The sequence below is a fragment of the Synchiropus splendidus genome, chromosome 1 (assembly GCF_027744825.2).
Source record: "Synchiropus splendidus isolate RoL2022-P1 chromosome 1, RoL_Sspl_1.0, whole genome shotgun sequence".
In the NCBI taxonomy this organism is placed as follows: domain Eukaryota; kingdom Metazoa; phylum Chordata; class Actinopteri; order Syngnathiformes; family Callionymidae; genus Synchiropus; species Synchiropus splendidus.
The window spans coordinates 47,692,623-47,711,543 of NC_071334.1; the positions used below are offsets into that span (position 1 = coordinate 47,692,623).

The 18,921-nt window shown below is 42.4% G+C and overlaps 2 protein-coding genes across 2 annotated transcripts; one reads left to right on the forward strand and one right to left on the reverse strand.

The window, feature by feature from the left end:
• The first annotated feature begins 1,312 nt into the window (after positions 1-1,312).
• On the forward strand, positions 1,313-3,792 carry mlana (melan-A). Its single transcript, XM_053852207.1, has 5 exons — positions 1,313-1,449; positions 1,813-1,905; positions 2,022-2,118; positions 2,193-2,300; positions 3,476-3,792. The coding sequence occupies exons 2-5, from the start codon at positions 1,817-1,819 to the stop codon at positions 3,542-3,544; spliced, it is 363 nt and encodes a 120-aa protein (XP_053708182.1). The 5' UTR covers positions 1,313-1,449; positions 1,813-1,816; the 3' UTR covers positions 3,545-3,792.
• On the reverse strand, positions 3,635-17,048 carry LOC128751273 (uncharacterized protein KIAA2026). Its single transcript, XM_053852193.1, has 10 exons — positions 16,494-17,048; positions 14,820-15,462; positions 14,313-14,510; positions 12,267-13,786; positions 12,138-12,196; positions 11,221-11,310; positions 11,050-11,165; positions 10,783-10,985; positions 8,460-10,106; positions 3,635-6,870 (listed from the first exon to the last, which is right to left on the reverse strand). Exons 1-10 carry the CDS (start codon positions 16,516-16,518, stop codon positions 5,399-5,401), a joined length of 5,973 nt encoding a protein of 1,990 aa, XP_053708168.1. The 5' UTR covers positions 16,519-17,048; the 3' UTR covers positions 3,635-5,398.
• Positions 17,049-18,921: the final 1,873 nt, after the last annotated feature.

Sequence of the window (18,921 nt, forward strand, 5' to 3'; positions counted from 1 at the left end):
AGTATTTTCACTGCACTTTGAGTCAAAAACGTTTTTCATTAGTTTGGCACCAAGCGAACTAATCCCAGTTTCGGTTTGGACATGTCGTGACAAAGTACCCAGGGTGTTTCTGAAAGACTTGGCGTCACTGGTGATACAGCACCCCCACACTGGACAGTCAATACTCGAATCAGGCGTCTCGTCACGTTTGTTTTGGCCGTGTACTTTATATAGACGTGACGTCAGCCAGACGTCCCAGCAAACACGTGCTCGAGCACCTCTATCAGCTGACTGGTGTCAAAAGTGGAAGACTCACCGAGAACAACCAGATGCCTGTTATTGTGTGGCCTACAAGGACATCATACTGAGCATCTGCCAGTGAACTAACAGTTAAATAAATACATTTTAAAAACTGCTATCAAAATGAAAAATAAATTGCTTCACAGCTCTTGGGCCCCCTCTACTGACTAAAAGGTACCATTACACCTAATGGTTTTCTGCCGGCATAGTTATTCTTTGGTTGGGAATTGTTTGTAATTAATTAAAATATATAGTACCATTATTTTTTGTAAAATTTCAAGTGTAAATATGTATTCATCTATATTCACTGGTAATGCTTAGGTGTGAGAAGCAACAGGGACATCACATTGAAGAAGACCCTGGAGCCATGAGGTTCACATCACCCGTTCTAAACCCACGACTGACTCAGGAGACATTGTGGAGCCAGAATTGAGCCAAGGTCTCGCCATTCTGCTCGCTTAGACCTGTATTTTTAGTGAGTTTAGTGATCCTCTGGATAGCTGTAATTTCATGTAAGGTCATTCATTAAAAGTACATTCTTCTTATTATTATTTATTTATTATTATTATCATTATTTGTCATAGCGCGGAAAAATGGCGAGAGTAACATAAAACGGGTAAACATAGGATGTCAAATGGCTTCAGTGTAAGACCTTTCTGAGAATGTAAATTCTAAAATGCATCGTCCCGTCATTTAAGAAAAACCCAAACTTAGCATATGTAGACGCCGTATTTGAAGTCATGCTACAGACGACCGTCTCCCAGAACTTTTAAACTTTAAGTGCAGTTGATTCAGACACTAGACTGTAGTTTTCGATTAAAATGGAACAATAATTTACATGACAGTTCAGGCACACGCATCGAATTTGCTGCATGTTTTTTTTATCGTTGGAAAAATATTTAAAATCAATACGTATCACTTTTAAGAACTACAATCATGTGTTTTTTGTCCGAACAGTTTGATAAAGCGTCACGAATGTTGCGTTCAGGGCCGCGGGGGTTTCACGGTAATTACGTCGCTTCAATGGGTTTAACCATGAGCCTCTAACCCGTGACCGTCATGCGGGGTTTTGTGCCCCTCTCTGCTCTCCGGTACTCTGAAGCCAAAGATATTTGAGCGCCGAGGAGGCAGAGAGAACACGTCGCTCCAGGACCAGTCGTCTGCAGTTTGGTAAGACTCAGCCTTTATTTCACTTAGTTTGATCCAATAACACCTTATATATTCTTAAAAAAGCGTTAAGGTGTTTGCATTATTTTGTCCGACCCCTCTATATATATATATATATATATATATATATATATATATATATATATATATATATATATATATATATATATATATATATATATATATAAAATCATAATAGATCTCCAAGTTAAATGTAGCTGAGATGAATAGTTGGGATTTAGTCTGTATGAGATAAGATCTGAAATGATTTCATTCTGTTAATAATATAATAAAGTTTCATGTGTATGTAGAGCACACATGGTGACAAGTCAAACTTCAGCTCTCTATAACTAATGGTCTTACTAGATTGATGCGGTGCAATAACACAGACGGGATGCCTCGAGGAGACTTCAACATCTACTTCGCCAGCAGCAGACGAGGATCTGTCAGAGCTGAGGAGTATGTTCGTCTCTGCACATGCTTTGGAGACATAAACGTCATTTCGGGTTAAAAAATCTCCAGCTCACTGTTGCTGCCACATCCTCAGAGGTTTTTGTGTTCGCCATGTTCCTCAGGGCATTGGGCATCGTCCTGCTGGTGGTCATCCTTGCTGCACTTCTCATCCTGGGCTGCTGGTATTTCAAGAAGAGGAGCGGCTACAAATTAATCAGGGTGAGGCCGTCATGTGACCTGACACTTGGAAACACCAGCGCTCATCATCATTTCTCTTTCATTGTCTGTGGCAGAGCCCCAGGTCTGGGTCGCCTCGATTCACAGGAGGACACTTCTCAGAGGCTGGACCCTCGTCGGAAAACAAAATGCCTCTCACTGATTTCGGCAGCTTCCGTTCTGCGGTGAGGATCAAGCAATTTGTTTCCTCACTTGCTCCAAGTCTCCTCAGGACAGACGCATTCATATAAATGAAGTTGTCAGACTTCAGCTGCTTCTGCACGAGCAGTCAAGAATGCAGACTTTAAACCCATCACAGAGGGGACTTGTTTCAAGTCTAGAGGCAGAGAGGACACGTGAACATGATGCAATGGCTCAGGTTGAGATTACTTTGTCACCAGACCAAAGGAAGGTTCTCGGAATTCTCGACCCTCGGCAGAGGAATGAGGCAGCTGTGAGGGAAGGGGGGACATTACAGTCAGGGAGAGAAAAAGACGTGAAAAGATAGAGCAGCTCTAGCCCTGAAAAATGCTATGATAGAGTCAAAAATAAGTTTCACTATCTGTGAAAATTACGATAAAAATATTGTGCTTCGCAATAATAAGGATAGAAAAAAATATGTACATGTTTTCTTTCTGCATAAATCACGAGAAGTATAAAATTGCAGATAGCTGAATTAAAACAGAATATTTTCATGTTGGATGCACCGTCATTGTGAACATTGGTCGGAGATCCATCTACATGTACAAAATACTGTTTCAGTTGTTTTTCCATTTTCTTCTGAATCTTTGTATATGGGTGACATACAGTCCTCGAAGGCCATTTTAAGGTTGCTGCTTAATTATCATTCAGTGCAGATGGACACATTCCAGAAACCATGCTCCAAGTTGATGCAATATGTGTGGCTAAATAGATGTGCTTTCATGTCATTCTGCTAAGCTACATTTGCATGCAAATGCAACGGATTAAAATACATCTCCGACCTGAACGTTCTATGTACACACATTTAAAATGGAAATGTAAATCCATTGAATGGTGTTCTGAATCCTTAAATGTATGGCATGATCTTTCAGTTAAAAAGATAGATGAGTAAAAACAAAAAAAGTAAAAACAACAAAACACAAAAATACAACACAAAGTACAACAACAAAAGTGGGTAAATCAAGTAAAATAGCCCATCAATACTTAAATCAGTAAAAACAAAATCGGACTAGGAACTATTTTGTATATTACGGTGAAAATGTATCATGACATGAACCAATAATAAAAATAAAAAAAAAAACAGCTGTAAGAAAAGCAGTTTTGCCAATTATAAATGGTCACAGTGCAGTTCTAAAAAGGGCAATTTTTTCTTCTCCAGATTCCAAATGCTCCACCAGCCTACGAGAAGATCTCATCAGGACCACTCCCACCACCGTATTCCCCCTGAAAGAAGACACGCAGACATCCAAAGAAGACCAACCAGAGACTCCAAACCTGATTCGTTCCCTGTTGATGCCTTCACATTTTAGCCCACACGTAGCCAAATTATTTGTCATGACATAAGACAATCCAATAAAGAAGATTTTTCACACGCCTATTTAGAGACAGATGCATTGTTTAATGTCAAGCAATGATGCCCACATTTGTTAAAGAAAATGTACCTTAACAAATCTTCCACATATATATGGTAAAATAAATAAATATGATTGCAAAACCTTTGAGGTCTAGTAAAAAAAAATGTATTTACATTTCTAAGATAAGAAAATCAGACAAAAAGGTAGTTTTGACATTCGACAAGTTAGAGAACAGTAACAGTATACAAAGTATTACCTCATTAGCGTATCAAAGAGAAACAAAATGCTTTACAAAAGTTACAATTCTTGTTTAAGCGCCTCCTGTTTTTATCTTTAAAAAAAAAAACATTTCAATACTGGCCATGAAGAAATTCAATAAAACCAGGCGTCATCATTTTTTAAAAATACACCAGGCACAAATGAACTACGGTGAAATTCTTAATTTATGTTTGATTATATTATTGCTTAGGAAGACAATGTAGTTTGTCTATTTCGAATGTTATAGCGGCGATATAAAAATGAGAGATTAAGTGATATGCACATCTTGAACGGTGTGTCACTTTCAAAATAGTCCCATAGTCAGTATACAACATACTCTGTTGTGCTCGTGGCTTGAAGTGCTACCAAGAAACATTGCTTCTGTACTCTTTATACAGAATTAATCTGATGACGGTGACTAGATATATTTACACAACAGCTAAAACTGGGAGTCCATGGATGTGCCTGGTGTATTTCAAAAACCACACAGAATGATCACAGTATTTATCAGAAGTCTGATTAGGCATCAGATTTGATTCAACAGTAGAACCAGCTTGACTTTGTTTTTACAAACCTTAACTAGTAGCAGTCATGACAATGCACTGACCAAGTGGGGAGATCCTGTCTACATCCACACTACAGTGTTTTCCAAGCAAAAGCAGCACCATACACCGGACACCTATACGATCATACCATAACTGCTTATCGCTGGCGAAGATTCAGATGCGTTGTTTCAAAACTTACAACTGTTTTAGAGTTTTCATGAAAAATCACTGTGACAGATAAGGAAGGTCGGCAGTTAAATGCGAAAGGCTTGAAGTTAAAAGTGCCTTGAGTGGCACATGAAAATGCTAAAGGTTAGTTTTACCATCATAAACATACTGACGCAAGGTCTTAGTTATCGTCATTACGAACGTTATCCCCAGGTAGCAAAAGGTGAGGTGGAATTGGACTTCAAAGAGCCACCAGTGTAACAGAGGGGAAGAGTGGGGTGAGTTTATATTATTATGGAAAATTACAAATTCTAGGTTCAAATTAAAGCATGACTTTATATTTACACTCACTCACATCACTCGCTCCACTGACTGATCAGATACGAAAGCATTTCAGACTGGGCGAAATTTACAGTGGCTGCAACTCAACCCATTTGTTTTATAGTTCGACACAAAAATATTAACTGGTGCAAACCTCTGGCATGGGACAAAGTCCAACTGTGGAAGCAAGCTACACCACCATTGGTACAGATTGTGGCACAGACATTCACTTGGCATTGGACAGAAACAATGAGGCGAAGGTAAACTGGACATCTCCACTTAAAATTACCATCATTTCATTGCATTTTGGGGTGAACAACAAAGTAGTGTGGATGTAGCTCTGATTCTGTTAGTATAAACTATAGTCTGTCGACCTGCTGTAAAGAGAAATCATGGGTGCGCTCCAGAGGAACTCTGGTGGTGAAGGAAGGGGAGTTAGTGCTCGGTGGTCACGTTCCCCGGATTAACCTGGCTCTGAACTGTGCTCAACATGGCCCCATCCGGACTAATCAGAAGCTTGGGTGCTACATTCTGGTTTATTCCTGAGGCAGACGTCTGTGTTCCCGGTGACTGGAGGTTTGTCCAGACGATGGGTGCAGGGGTGGAGTCATTTGTCCTCAGTTGAGTGATTGGGGGCGATAAGGAAGCAACAGCAGGCACTCTTTGTAAAACTGTGCCGATGGGAAGAGCCTGTATTCGGGTCCCAGTACTTACGATGGGTGCAACCGTCGGCACCAGCTGAGCCCCCTCTCCAGCTAGGATGGGCTGCACCAGAGTGGGGGCTGGTTTGGTGTTTCCGAGCCCTACAAAAGCTAACGGTTGCAGTGGCGCTGCAGTGCTTTTACCAGCAGCGTGTTGTTCTGTCACCTCCTGCTGGTGCGGATGGGACAGTAAATATGAAAGGTGTGGAATCACTGGTATGGGAATACTTGAGTGGCCAGGGGACAATGTCGTCGGTGACGATGAAGATGCTGAAACGGCGGTGGATGGAGTGGTGGGGGAACTGATAACTGGAGGTGGTGATCCAGCTGCAAACCTGATTGTAGCCAGAGGGGAGGTCATTACAGGGGAACCCAAAGCAGGGGTGTTACTCAACCTGGGTGAGGCTGTGAGAGTACATACAGAAAAAGGCGCCACCTTATTCGCTTGCTGAATCGGAAGTTGAACATGTGGGTCTGTGTTTATAAGTTTTGCTCCAGGCAGGACTCTGCTTGCGCCAAACGATGAAGCAACAGCAGGTGGGCTGGCACCGACGCTGGTGCTCAGCTGAATGGCAGGGGGTCGGGGCAGAACCGGGCCTTGAGGTGTCACCCTCACCGAACTTTGGGGAGGTAGTGCAGCACAGACACTAGGCACTTGATGAAGACCAGGATTGGAGATGATAAGAACGTGGCTGCCTGGGCCTAAACCCTGCGGTGGGACGACAAAGCGCGCATTATTTAAGAGGACCTGTGTCCCCGCAGCGAGGGGAGTGGCAGTGTTGATGACTATTCTCTGCTGGACTGTGCTGGCTGCAGAAGGGATTTGAGTGTTGCTGATTGTTCCAGAGGAGATTGGATTTTGAGGTTTGCATAAGACTGGAGAGGCTAAGCTAGTCTGGATAGCTGGTTGTTGGACTAACTGGCTGTTCGTTGAGGAACATGTGATGGACATCTTACTGGCTGCCACAGACGAAGATGAGGAGGGGATAGAAGCCACACCTAGAGGTTTGGAGTTATTAGTCAGTGTAGTGCTAAAGGAAAGAGGTGCAGGACATGATGGTACTGGTGATGTTGTCACCAGTCGTGCAGGAGGGGCTGGAGAGATTCCACCCAGTGACACTGGGGTGCTTTTCGATGGAGAATGTGACAGAGCACTGATCGAATGGCCAATGGCGGTAGTTTTCCCAGATAGCTGGATTTGAAGACCTGCAACGTAGAAATGGAAAATGTCAGTGACAGGCCAGAATTATTTCAAAAAGAATAACACATCACACACATTATAGAGAAAGTAAGACCAGAATTTCACATGTCCACTCCCCCATCTTCTTCTCTTCGCCATCAATGTGATGCCAAGTGACAGTCAGATCTGGGTTAGCATTATTGTAACAACTTAACTGTCTCCATGTCTCGGTGTGAACAGAGCGATGATAAAAGCCAATGCCACTCGTCTCATTCATTTGCATTCATTAAATGCACTATTTGGTTTAATTTAGCTTCAACACTCAGACACAGAGTTACGACTACGATCGTAAGACTGGAAACTATGAGATCATTAGAGGGACGCGTGGAGAGGTTTGGTAGCAAAACTCAGGGGATGATTTGGACACATGGGACGGAGACAGATGAACAGAAGTTAAGAGGGTGGATCCACTGCAACTGCTGATGGGAAATGCAGAAATGAAAGGAGACTCATTGGTCTCCTTCACAGTTTCTTCGCACCGTTTTCATTTTAAAATTCCATGGTAAAATTGTTGTTGACTCCTAAAGTTACACTTCTAACTTTGAAGAACAAATGATCTCATGTTAGACAAATGAAGCATTGTTGCCAAGGAAAAGCAAGGGTTTTCTGCTTTGAGAAAGGTTTGTTAACCAGGACACTACATTTGGAAATATGATGTGATCATGTTACTTCTCATGACTCTCATGACTTGACCCAGGTGCGACAACATAATGATTGTGTGACTGAAACTGCGTCACTGTTACGATCTCTTCTGCAATCTGTTATTGAAGAGCTTTTGAAGAGATTATAAAATCTGCTATAAGTTTGATGGCAGCTATTTAGACATTTTACCTTTAGTTTAGATATGTTTGGGGGCAACAATAACAACATCATATTGCAGTTCATATTGTAGCTAGTAATGCCTCTGCACGTACTAAAATGTAAAATTCAGATTCTGTCATGTATTAGATGCAGTCATTCTTTCAAGATTTATGAGTGAGATAATAATAATAATAATAATAATAATAATAATAAACACCTTGCTTTATCATGATGCCCAAAAGCTTTCAGAAAACAAAGTAAAAGTGCTATATAAAACCAATGTATTATTGATATTATTATAAAAAAACTCATTAGTTAAAGCAAGCCTTGTAAGGCAACATTCTTTGCATTTGGTGCAGCATTTTGAATGTTGCCATATTTATTAACAGTATTAGAATCGCGAGCAAAGAAGCAAAACACACTTCTCCAGCTCATGAAAGAACTCTTTTAAATCAGCATCATGAGGAGTAGTTAGTGGAAAACCTGACCGCATCAAAAATGTTCCCATGAAGATATGTCACAACTGTGCATTGACAATGATCATCTGTAGCATGCTGCGCTCTACCAACTCTATCTACTCAGTCTTTCACTCATACATCATCCACTATCGATGATGCAGAGCACAAAAGTTGCCTTATGCTAGATTCGCACCTACAACCGATCAAAGCACTGCATGATGCCACTTCATAGACTAACTGCAACTTCCTAGACCAGTAGAGTACAATAATCATTGCTTAATCTGAATGTAACCAACCTGTTGGTAATGTGTAGCTCTTGAACCGTGAAGCATTGTCTGTGTTGACACCACCAGCAGGATGCTCCGGTTTTACTCCCACCTTCAGGCTTGACAGCGATGTTGGTAGTGGAGGTGCTGATGCCTTCACTTGCTTTGGTGTGGTTGCCGCTGATGCAACTGTGGACTGGTTGAGGGGCATAACTCTGGTGCTCGGAAGTGCATCAGTCTTAGAAAGTGCAGCTGTTATTGTGTGGGAGGAAGACGAAGATACAGACGATAGTGTTAATGGGGTGAAATCGGCTGGCGGGGATCTCTCCAGTGCACTTTTCACATTTAAATCAGATTGTAGAGAAGAACTAGTCAATATCTGTGCTGTTGCTTTTCCTGGCGCTTGGCTATGTCTGTCGATCTTTGCTGTTGCAGGTCGAGCAGATGTGTAAGGACTTTGGAAAACACTTGAAGTCTGCACTTTTGGTGTTGTGAGTGGTGAAGGAAACTTGAGTTCTGTGGAATCCTTATTCTGAATTTGGGAAGCGGAGGTGCTGGGAGTTGACAACGGGGAAGTTGCGGTCAAGGTCTGACACATTTTGGATAGCAAAAAAGCATTAATCTGAGGGGACAGAGTGATGCATGGGCCAGAGGAGAAGCTATTGAGAGAACTGGCTGATGTCTGGACTTTGACAATGCCTGTGTTGCCTCCTCTTGTTGTCACCAAGATGGACTGCGAGTCCCGAATGCAGACGGTTTTTAGCTCTTGTTTGGGTTCTGTTTGCTTGTCCTGTGGCGTAGGTGGTCTGCTGGTTGGGGTCATGATAGAAGGAGACAGCGGAGGTGTTTTCTTCACAGCCTGGCAAACTGAGGTGCTCTTCATCACTGTAGAGTGGGTCTTCAGCGAAGCTTCATGCTGTGCAGGGATGCTTTTCTCTGGAATGGTGAACCCAGGCACATTGGTGGTCAAACACATGGGGGTTACCTTGCTAGAAACAGGGTTTGGAATATCTTTAAAGTGTGACATGTTCTGTTCAGATTTCTGAATGAGAAGGTTTGGAGGAAGAATGACCACTTGCTGTGTCGATTTCTCTCCCGCGTCGCCACTGCAGCTCACAAGCTGTCCCAACCCTTCAGCCACCTTATACACTGATTTGGTTGGACTTTTTGGTTCACTCTCTGCCGCTTTGAGAAGATCTGCTGGCACAATCTTCAACCCCACTTGTACCTGTGATGACTGCGAGTTGTGCTGAGATTTTTGTGCTTCAGGAAGTGTGGTCAGCGCCACTGCAGAGGTAGTCATGGAGACTAAAGACCGCTTGCCGTGCCTGTGTACATTGTTGAGCGCAGAAGTATCAATAGGCCGCTTCATTAAGGTCACTTTGTTCCCCACACTCTTTGCCAATAAGGTAGGAATAGGTGTGTAGCCTTTTGGTAGTCCCACAGCAGAATGTAGAACAGGCGGCCTAGTTGATTGAAAGTTTGCATCCCTGTACTGACTTAGTGGCATTCCTTCAGGTGTCGAGAGGGAATCTGGCGGAAAGTCCAAATTACTGCCACTACTTTGACCAGCAGGCAATGGACAGATGTTTTCTGCAGCAACCACACGAAGTTGAAAGTCGTTGGGAAAAGATAATGTCCTCTCTCCAGCAGACATGTCACCATCCATGCTTGTAGCTGAAGAAAGAGAAGAGATGTGGAAGAATTAGACCAATTTCAGTCATTCAGCTCTAAAAAAAAGGATCAATTTGCTAATGCTCTGTAAGGGTAGTGGATCAGGTCTTGCTGCCCACGCACACATTTGTCAGACGTGCACTTGTCGTCGACACTTTTGGAAAGAAGAGTGGAAAGAAGAGCGCTGATCTTCCAGGTGTTGGATATAATCAGAGGAGACCTATCAAGGGCCTGAAGAACTCAAATAAAAATGATCTTGGCTACAACAGAAGACAAAAAATGTAGACTTCAGAATTACTGCTCATTTGACCGCTATTACACGTTTATATCAACCTCTGGTTTTAATCTGTAGCTATATGCATTTTCTTTTATCCTAGAACTTTTAACGTTTTATAGACAAAGTAAAATCCAATACCAAAGCAAATGAAGCGTTACACAGACAGTGATCCAAAGGGGCACTTTCCGTACTCAGTGTTTCAAATCCCATATAATAAACAATCAATGAGCCAGCGTCACAGCGGTTAAGTATGCTGCCAACAGGAACAATGGTTCTCTTTGTTAATCACTGCGGCAGTGTGTTTTCATACAGAAATTGTTTTCCTTCAGTTCAGATGATTTAGTTTAAGATAAAATGTCAGTCAGATATCAACTCTACGAAAACATGGCAAAATATACCAACCTCCACTCCAAAGACCTCTGGGAACCACATGCTCCAAGTCATCCTCGGACCCTCTGTAATGATCCACTGAAGGACATATCTTTCCCAAGTCTTTCTCTTCGTCTTCCTCTGATGACGAGGATGTGGAAATGCACTCCTCACGAGAAAAGTTGTTGTAGTCTGGATGCTTTTTGAAGTCATCAAATTCCTTCTTCAAACGGAGCCTGAAGAAGATGATTAATACATGTGTCGAGGGAAAAAAAAGAGGATGATGAAACAAACACAGACCGGTTTCTTTGGAAAGCCTTCAGGAGTTTTGGTTCCCAAGGTAGAAGTTCATTCAGTAGTCTGATGAGAGTACTGTGGAGTTCTTTGACGGCCTCTCGTTGATAGAACCAACGACCCTGCCAGAGGAAAACATGTCATGCACTCTTCTCCGCCATTAACAGAAGAACTTACCAATCTGTTTTTTGTGCTCTCCAGTTCGTCCAGCTCATCCTCAGTCTTACTGATCAGAGTCCGCAGCTCATCAAGATTGGTGCAAACCAACTACACAAGACCAGGGATAGATCTAGTTAGATAATCGTATGACCATGAGGTCAAACAAGAATATGTCGATTCAATAGAGATTCTTACCAGACTTCACAGTATGGACTGAAAATTACATTTTCTGTGTAACGTACATTTGTAATGGTTTTCATTGCTACAATGCTACGATTGTCACCATGGCCAGCAAGACAGCTGAAGAGAGACTGACAGGAGAGTGGCTCTCTCTTCTTAAGAGAATCATGTAAAACACATGACTGTCTTCAAGATTTATCGGTTCAGAAACTGATGAAAAAGAAATGCCATCTAGCCGCACTTTGGTTTGCAGTAAGTAGAAAAACTAAGAATATCATCACAAATCCATCAATAAAAAGACCCTTATTTCATACAGGGTGTTTAAACAATTCCTGTTCCATGTTTGAGCGAACGCAAATGAAACTTTGTCCAGTGCAGGTTGACAGCTATAGGCCTCAGGTAGTTTCGCAAAGAGGAAGAGAAACAACTTAGATCATTGAGTTGCACTTGGTATCAGCAGTTCAGATTACTTTGCTGGTGGTTCATGCATGTTCCTTGACAGGCAGTAGGTACGTTTGCAAAACCAATCTTCAGTTAGTCTGACATCCTCCAGGGCAGCAGCACGTCCAAAGCAAAGATAAAAAAAAAAAAAAAAAAAAAAAAAAAAATCATATTCTTGAAAGGAGGAATAAATAACAGCCAGTGGGCAGCTTTTATTTTGAAATACGTGCAGGATGCTTTTATGTTCCTTGACGCTAGTACATGATATGTCCAAGTAAACAGTAGAAACAGCAATGAAGTAACATGTCCCACACCTTGAATAGCGGTTCCACCGGAGTTCCATTTTTTTCCCTGGCAGATTCAAGCTTCTTCCCTGTCAAACACATCAGAATTCCAAGTGATTCCGCTTAATCAGCAACAAGACTGTCGAGAATACAAGTTACCTGGTTTATGTTTTTTCTTGTTTTTCCGCTTGAATGTAGTGGTGACTCCCCGCACGACTGACACTGCAGAGGGATAAAGGCCCACCCTGTCCGCCAGCCGCAGCTGCTCATCCTCTCCTTTCACCAGCAGCAGCTGTTCCCTCCCTCTCTTCTTCTTCCACTTCTTTTTATTCAAGACTTTGTCAGTGACCCTCTTTTCACTTAAGCTTTGAAAACAATCGGAGGCTTGTGCAGGCCGTCCTGAGGTGCCACAGTAACCTTCAACCAACACACTGCAAGAGCTGGAAAATGAAGCGCTTAGGTGTGTCTTGTTGGAAATCATGTCCTCCGATTTGATTCCAGATGGTTTGGTTGGCGAGCAGGCAGGTGAGCGGCCCGTGTAGCTGTGCTCACCTACGCTCAAACATGGAGAATGTGTCTCTGGTCGGATGGTGCGGACAGATTCTGCAGCAAAAGCCAGCTCATGGTCTATTCTGGCTCTCTTGGCTTGGTGCGCAGAATCATCTATCTCTTTTTTACAATGCATTTTTAACACACTTCCTCCAATTCTTGTAATGACGCTGTCATTTTTGACTTTCAGCTTAGTGTCTTCACTTGAGTCTTTTTCTGAGTCAGACTCTTCCTTTACTGGCCACAGTTCAATAGGGTCTTCACTTTTGCTGCTCATCCCATTTTCCCTTTTAACAGGTGTTTCCATTTTTTCTCTGCCCAAATTTGACTCCTCTGTGTCCATGTAGCCATCCTCACTCACTCTGACCATCATTTCATCCACCTCTCCTCCCTCCTTCTTTAAATCCACCTCAATTTTCTTCACCCACACTGACGGGAAAGGAAAAGCCGGGGGTCTGCTGGGACTCTGCCGGTACACTCGAAGATCTGCACCGCAGAAATGTGGAAAATGAATGTACGCGTTCTCTTTGCTGTCATAACCCAAAATAGACTCTCTACATTCATGAATGGGCTGAGCCAGCACGGCATCGCGAACGTCTTTCTGTGTCTCATACACATTATCACAGAGACCTTTGAGAAGCCACACACGCTGGTGAAATGGCAACAAGTGAAAAGCAGTCTCTTCTAAGGGCGAGATGTCGCCGAGGTGGATGAAGAACTGGTGACACAGTCCCAACTGCTCGGCTCTAGCTGGCTGATCCCTGGAACTACCAACTGCTCTATACCAACCAAGGACCCGCTGCCGTAGCTCCGACTCCCAGCGGGAATAAGGCAACGTCGGCCGTCGGTGCAAAGTGGCCCTTCTTTGCCACGGGGAAAGCAGGGAAGACATGACTTTAGCGAGGAGCGTGCTGCAGCGAGGCATCAGTAAGCATCGCTCCAACTCATAAAACACAATCTCAGGGAGGTTAAGTGCTGACTGAGCAAGACAGAGGAAGTGGCCAATCGCCGGGAGTTCCCAAAGAGTGTCAATGCTGTGTGGAGAAGCCTGCGACAACAAGTTGTGCTCCCACTCTTCCACCTCTTTGGCCGACATTTCCTCAGCTTCCTTCTTCTCAAGGTCCCGCTGCCTGAAACCATTTTCAGACACGTGAAACTTTCACCTTAACATTGTGAATGTCAATATACTCTGTAACACAACACATGATAACTTAGAGGACGTGAAAATTTGTACACAAACTTTAGATTTAGATATTTAGAAAATATATTAATAAAATGATTAATAAGGCAGCCTCAGATTTATTTTGTGCAGTCCCCACAAATTGTTTTGTTTGACTGAAGGGTGTTTTTTGCCATTTCTGAAAAAAGCCCTACCTCACGCACCTCACGTGTTTAGTTGCACTTTGATTTGTCTATATTTTGTCACATGACCACAGAAACCTCTGCATTTTCCAGGAAATGCAAACCAAATTGGCAGTTAATGGTATAAACTGCTAAGACATATTAATTTCAATACGGTCATCTTTTGTCTGTCAGAATATTTTTAATAGATCACGTAGCATATATATGAAAAGCACGCGTTCATTCTTTGCTCATTATGTATAGTTGAACTATAATAATATATAAGAATATAATATATATAAGAACGTACAATACCTTTTCTCTTCTTTAGCTCTCTGCTGTTCCTCCATGCGTAGAACCTGGACCATGACCGACTCATGCCCACCAACAGCAGTTGCTAGGTTACGAGGTGCAGACCGTCTCCTCGTCGAGGTCCCACCCGTTACACGTTCATCCTCTGCCCCAAATTGTCCTTTAGAAGTCACTGCCAGGGAGGTTTTCTCTCTAAGGGTCCTTGTTTACGACAAAAGAGATGTAGTTAGTTCTGAAAAAGAGGCTCCAATGCTAATCTGCAGAAAGAACAGCAACTTTTTCCACAATTATGCATTTATCAAATGCAGAAAAAAGATAAGACTAAATCTATTATTAGGTCCGGTCAAAATGGAAAAAAAAAAACAGCTGAATAACAGTGCAAAATTTCATCTCTATCACTTGGTGAGCACAAGCACTTCTGTTATCACATTAGGAGATAGTGATTATTTCATTCATTTTTTCTGCATTCCACATTTCGCTGCTGAAATAGTCTTAACAGTTTGTTGTTACCTGGACAGCAAAGTCAACTTCTGTTCCAGCATGATCTCCAGCTTCTGAGCCTGCTTGGAGATCCAGTGGTCCACACCATGGTGGCGATAGCAGTTCTCCAACATAATCCTGAAGTCAGCCACAAACTCTGTGATAGACTTGTACTCCTGCTGAACAAACTTCTCCTCAATCCTCCGCAGGCATATTGACTGATTTTGCCTCGGTAGGACCTGGCGGGAGACATCTCCTGTCCCATGATGGGCTTCCGTCTTGTTACCGATCGGCTGGAGGAAGGGACTGGCTATCGCTTTGTGCTTGTCCAGGAGAAAACCTGTGAAAATCCTGTATGCCTGTTGGACCTCATCGCTCATATTCTCCTCAAAGGTACTGCTGTTGGTGGAGACGCAGACCTCCGGTAGACACAAGTCACGATTCGAATATTCATTGTGGTCACCCTGAGATGAAGCTTGTCTGTTACCACCAGGGCAGTTCGTAACACGGTGATTACAGTTGCCATTACTGAGCCCACCATCCTCTGGAGCAAGGTTCATATCTTCAGTGCTGCTGGAAGAAATATTGTTGGGTTGAGTTAAATTGATTGTCACTTGGCTCCAGGGGGCTTGGATTTGCTCTTTTTTGTACTTGTGTTCCATGGTGGAGGTGACTAGAAAGATAAAAAAAAAAGCGAGACTCATGAACTTGTGCAAACTTTAGATTACATGACATGTCATCATAGAAATTAAAGTAGAAAGAGAATTTTAATCAATTATTTTAAGGCAATTACTGCTTAACATGCCAAAGTTGATCAAAAAAACTCACATCGATAGAAAAATTACAGGTAAATTTTCGGTCACATTTTACATGAGAAAATCAGTGCTTCATTCATTGAGTATGCAGCAGTCTAGTGTCTCTTCCCTCTTGGTTTCAGGTAGACCACTTCCTGCTCCAGTAGTATTGTATTCAGGTGAGACCAGAAAATATCTTAATCCATCTGAGCACAACCAGAGTCCAACAAGAGTTTGGAAACTCTGAGCAATTCTCGTCCATAGTTCTCCTCTTCTCCTTTTCCCTAGTTTTCCCATCACTAACAATGTTCGTTCTAATCATCCACAAATGTATCTTTCAACCTGTCAGATCATCGGAATCCAACTTCCCCGGATAAATTGTCAATACATCTGTTCCTCGTCACTCCACTGACAACCTCATTCTCTTCATCTCTGATACATCTAACGCGGCTTCCTCGCCTTTAACAAATCTATAAATCATGCACAATGACAAGCTTCCGTCTCACACTTGCTGACAGTCAACAGCCACAGATCACCATCATATAGTATAGTTTTACATCCTATATTATGTGGGGGAACAGACGCTACAACTTCACAAATTCTTCGCATCATAATGACCAAACTTTTGGGATATCAATTTTTCAACAGACAGAAACATCTATTGCACTTCATGAAGCTAATGTTAACGAATACGGTGGTCGTTTCCACGACATCAGTATTTCAACTTCGGTTACAAAACTTTAGGTTCATCTTGATCAAAGGCTAACCAGAATTAGGCTAACCAGAAGTTACATCGCCAGCAGTGAGTTTTACATCTCGAAAAGTACGTTTTGTCAGCAATTTACTTGATATGAACATTGACCATGCTGCACGATAAAGTCACAAAGTGTGCAGAGACTTGTCAACATACCTTGAGTCCGGCTCCAGACATGCATCAGCAGCCTTTAGCAGAGCTTAGCGACAGACTGCTAGCCCGGCTAGCGTGCTATTGTCTGCAATCTGGGGCCTGCAATTGCTGCGTTCGCTGCCCATAGTTGCTCCTGAAATCGACTTGATTTGAACGTAGTAGAAGCCAAGAGGGACATCTCAAGGCATCGGAGCAGTCGGCGACGCAAGTGTCAGCAAGAAAAGTAGAAGAAGCAGCAGCAAGGCTAGCTGACTGTTCAACAATACACAACAGTTCATTTTCACTCGTCATCCAAGTAAAAATGCAAGTTTATGAGATGACAGCGACCGAATCAAGCGTCGGCAGTGATACGCTCACTTTACGGGTGATTTTGCAGCTTTTGTCAAATTTCTTCTCAGAGAAAAGTGAGAGTATAAATTGCTGGTAACCGCTTGCATGAAAAATACAGAACCGTTCACTTCCCCTGCGTGCGTCAGATGCAAATGAACGCCGGTGACGTCAGTATTCTGAACGCAATATCGCGGACAAAACAGCAGCTAAAGCACTGGTCACAATTTACTCCCAACAACTCTAACGTAACATTCACATTTGACGGGCCTGGGTATGCATTTTCTGGCAGCTCAAAACATACTATTCAATTTGGTACCTGATAAAAACATGCATACTGGTAATATACCTCACCAGAAGCCTGATTCAGTTAGAAAACAGCATATATAATGAGGATTTTTTAAACGTGCCAGCAGGAATTTCACCTGTAGTAAAATATTTTAAACAAGACATGCATTTGAGAACAAAGACACAGACAAACCAATGACGTCAGAAACGGAGGTAAAAGGATTAAGAACACGCCATTCTCAGTCATAATACATTGGAATATTCTGTCCAGGTTCCCAAGGTGGTGTGGTGTAAGCATCTAGGGGTCATGAGCGCAGATGAGATGGAATGTGAGATTGACAGTCTCTTTCCTTTAGATGCTGCACATGTGACCTGACCTCAGACAAACACAATACAATTGATTGAAGAACATAAATTTTTCGTCATGATGGATTTCAATGGTTGATATATGGAGTCTGAGATCTGGATTTTAGGCAAATAGTTTATTAGGTCTGTGTTTGATGATGCAATTCATTCATGATTTACATGAGGCAATTGGATTAATTTTAATTCAAAATTAGAGAACAATTTATAAAGAACTGTTTTTTTTCTGGAATGAAGTCATATACACTCCTCAACAGTTGAAATATTTTTTTTATTATGGCTGTACCATGCAAGTAAAACAGTTTTTTGGTTATTTTTACAAAATAATGAAGGCATTTGAACAAGAAACGTTGTTGAGAAGAAAAAACAATGATCAAAATTAGAGAACAATGACCATAAGTGGAAAAAGATTATAACAAAAACAAATTCTGAAGGTTACAACAGTCAGCAATTAATAGAAAGTGTACAGACCTTTGCTTTCAATGTCTTCAGCACATCTGCAGCCACAGGACATCACTAGTCTCTCACACTGCTCTGGTGTGATTTTGGTCTACTCTTCTACCAGTCTTTTCCACAGTTCAGTGACTGTAGTGGGTTTCTTGGCCATAACTTTGTCACCAAGGATTTTCCAGAGGTTCTCTATTGGGTTCAGATCAGGACTCTGGGCAGGCCAATGTTTTCAATTTCAAGGAACTGTTTCACCTGTTTTGCTGTGTGACAGGGGGCATTGTCCTGCATAAACACTGCCGGCTGATTGGTGTTGAACGCAGGAAAGGAACCATATGTTGTTGAAGAAGGTTCTTGTAAACATTTGCATTTACTCAGCCATGTAACTGTATGAGAGGCCCAACTCCTGCTGCAGAAAACATGCCCCAAACCATCACACTTCCTCCTCCACCTTTCACTGACTGTTTCACACACTTTGGGTTCAGTCTTTCCCCAGTTTCTCGCCGAATATAATGTTTCCCATCAGACCCAAACAAATTAAACTTACTTTCATCACTGAAGTGAACTTTGGACCAGTTCGCCTCTGTCCACACAACATGCTCCTCGGCAAAGGTTAGTCGAGCCTTTTGATTCTTTCTGCTAATGAGAGGTTTGGTCACTGCATAGTGGGCTTTCAGTCCAAATGCTCTTAAACGTCGAGACACTGTATGACGAGACAGATTTTTACCATGTTCAGCGCTGAACTGGCGAGCAATCCCAGCTGCAGTGTTGAAACAATTGCGCATTGACATCCTCCGCATCATCCTGTCCTCTCTTGCATTTGTCTTTCGTGGACGACCAGCCTTCTTGTGGGACTTGAATGAGTTTGTGATGTTGTAAAGATGCAATATTCTTGAAATCACAGAATTGCTATGGCTGACAGGGTCATCCCTTTTGCCTTCAGATGGACAACGTGCTGCCGGAGGGTTTTGGTCACTTTAGAACGACTCACCATCTTGCAGAGTCA

What these genes read in the sequence shown, in the direction of transcription:
- mlana (XM_053852207.1), top strand. Translation starts at nt 1,817, where the DNA reads ATGCGGTGCAATAACACAGACGGGATGCCTCGAGGAGACTTCAACATC. An exon ending in GGATCTGTCAGAGCTGAGGA is followed by an intron (nt 1,906 to 2,021) that starts GTATGTTCGTCT and finishes CATGTTCCTCAG; the next exon opens with GGCATTGGGCATCGTCCTGC. An exon ending in TCGGCAGCTTCCGTTCTGCG is followed by an intron (nt 2,301 to 3,475) that starts GTGAGGATCAAG and finishes TTTCTTCTCCAG; the next exon opens with ATTCCAAATGCTCCACCAGC.
- LOC128751273 (XM_053852193.1), bottom strand. Translation starts at nt 16,518, where the DNA reads ATGCATGTCTGGAGCCGGACTCAAG. An exon ending in AAGTTGACTTTGCTGTCCAG is followed by an intron (nt 14,511 to 14,819) that starts GTAACAACAAAC and finishes GTCGTAAACAAG; the next exon opens with GACCCTTAGAGAGAAAACCT. An exon ending in CAAGAAAAAACATAAACCAG is followed by an intron (nt 12,197 to 12,266) that starts GTAACTTGTATT and finishes TGTGTTTGACAG; the next exon opens with GGAAGAAGCTTGAATCTGCC.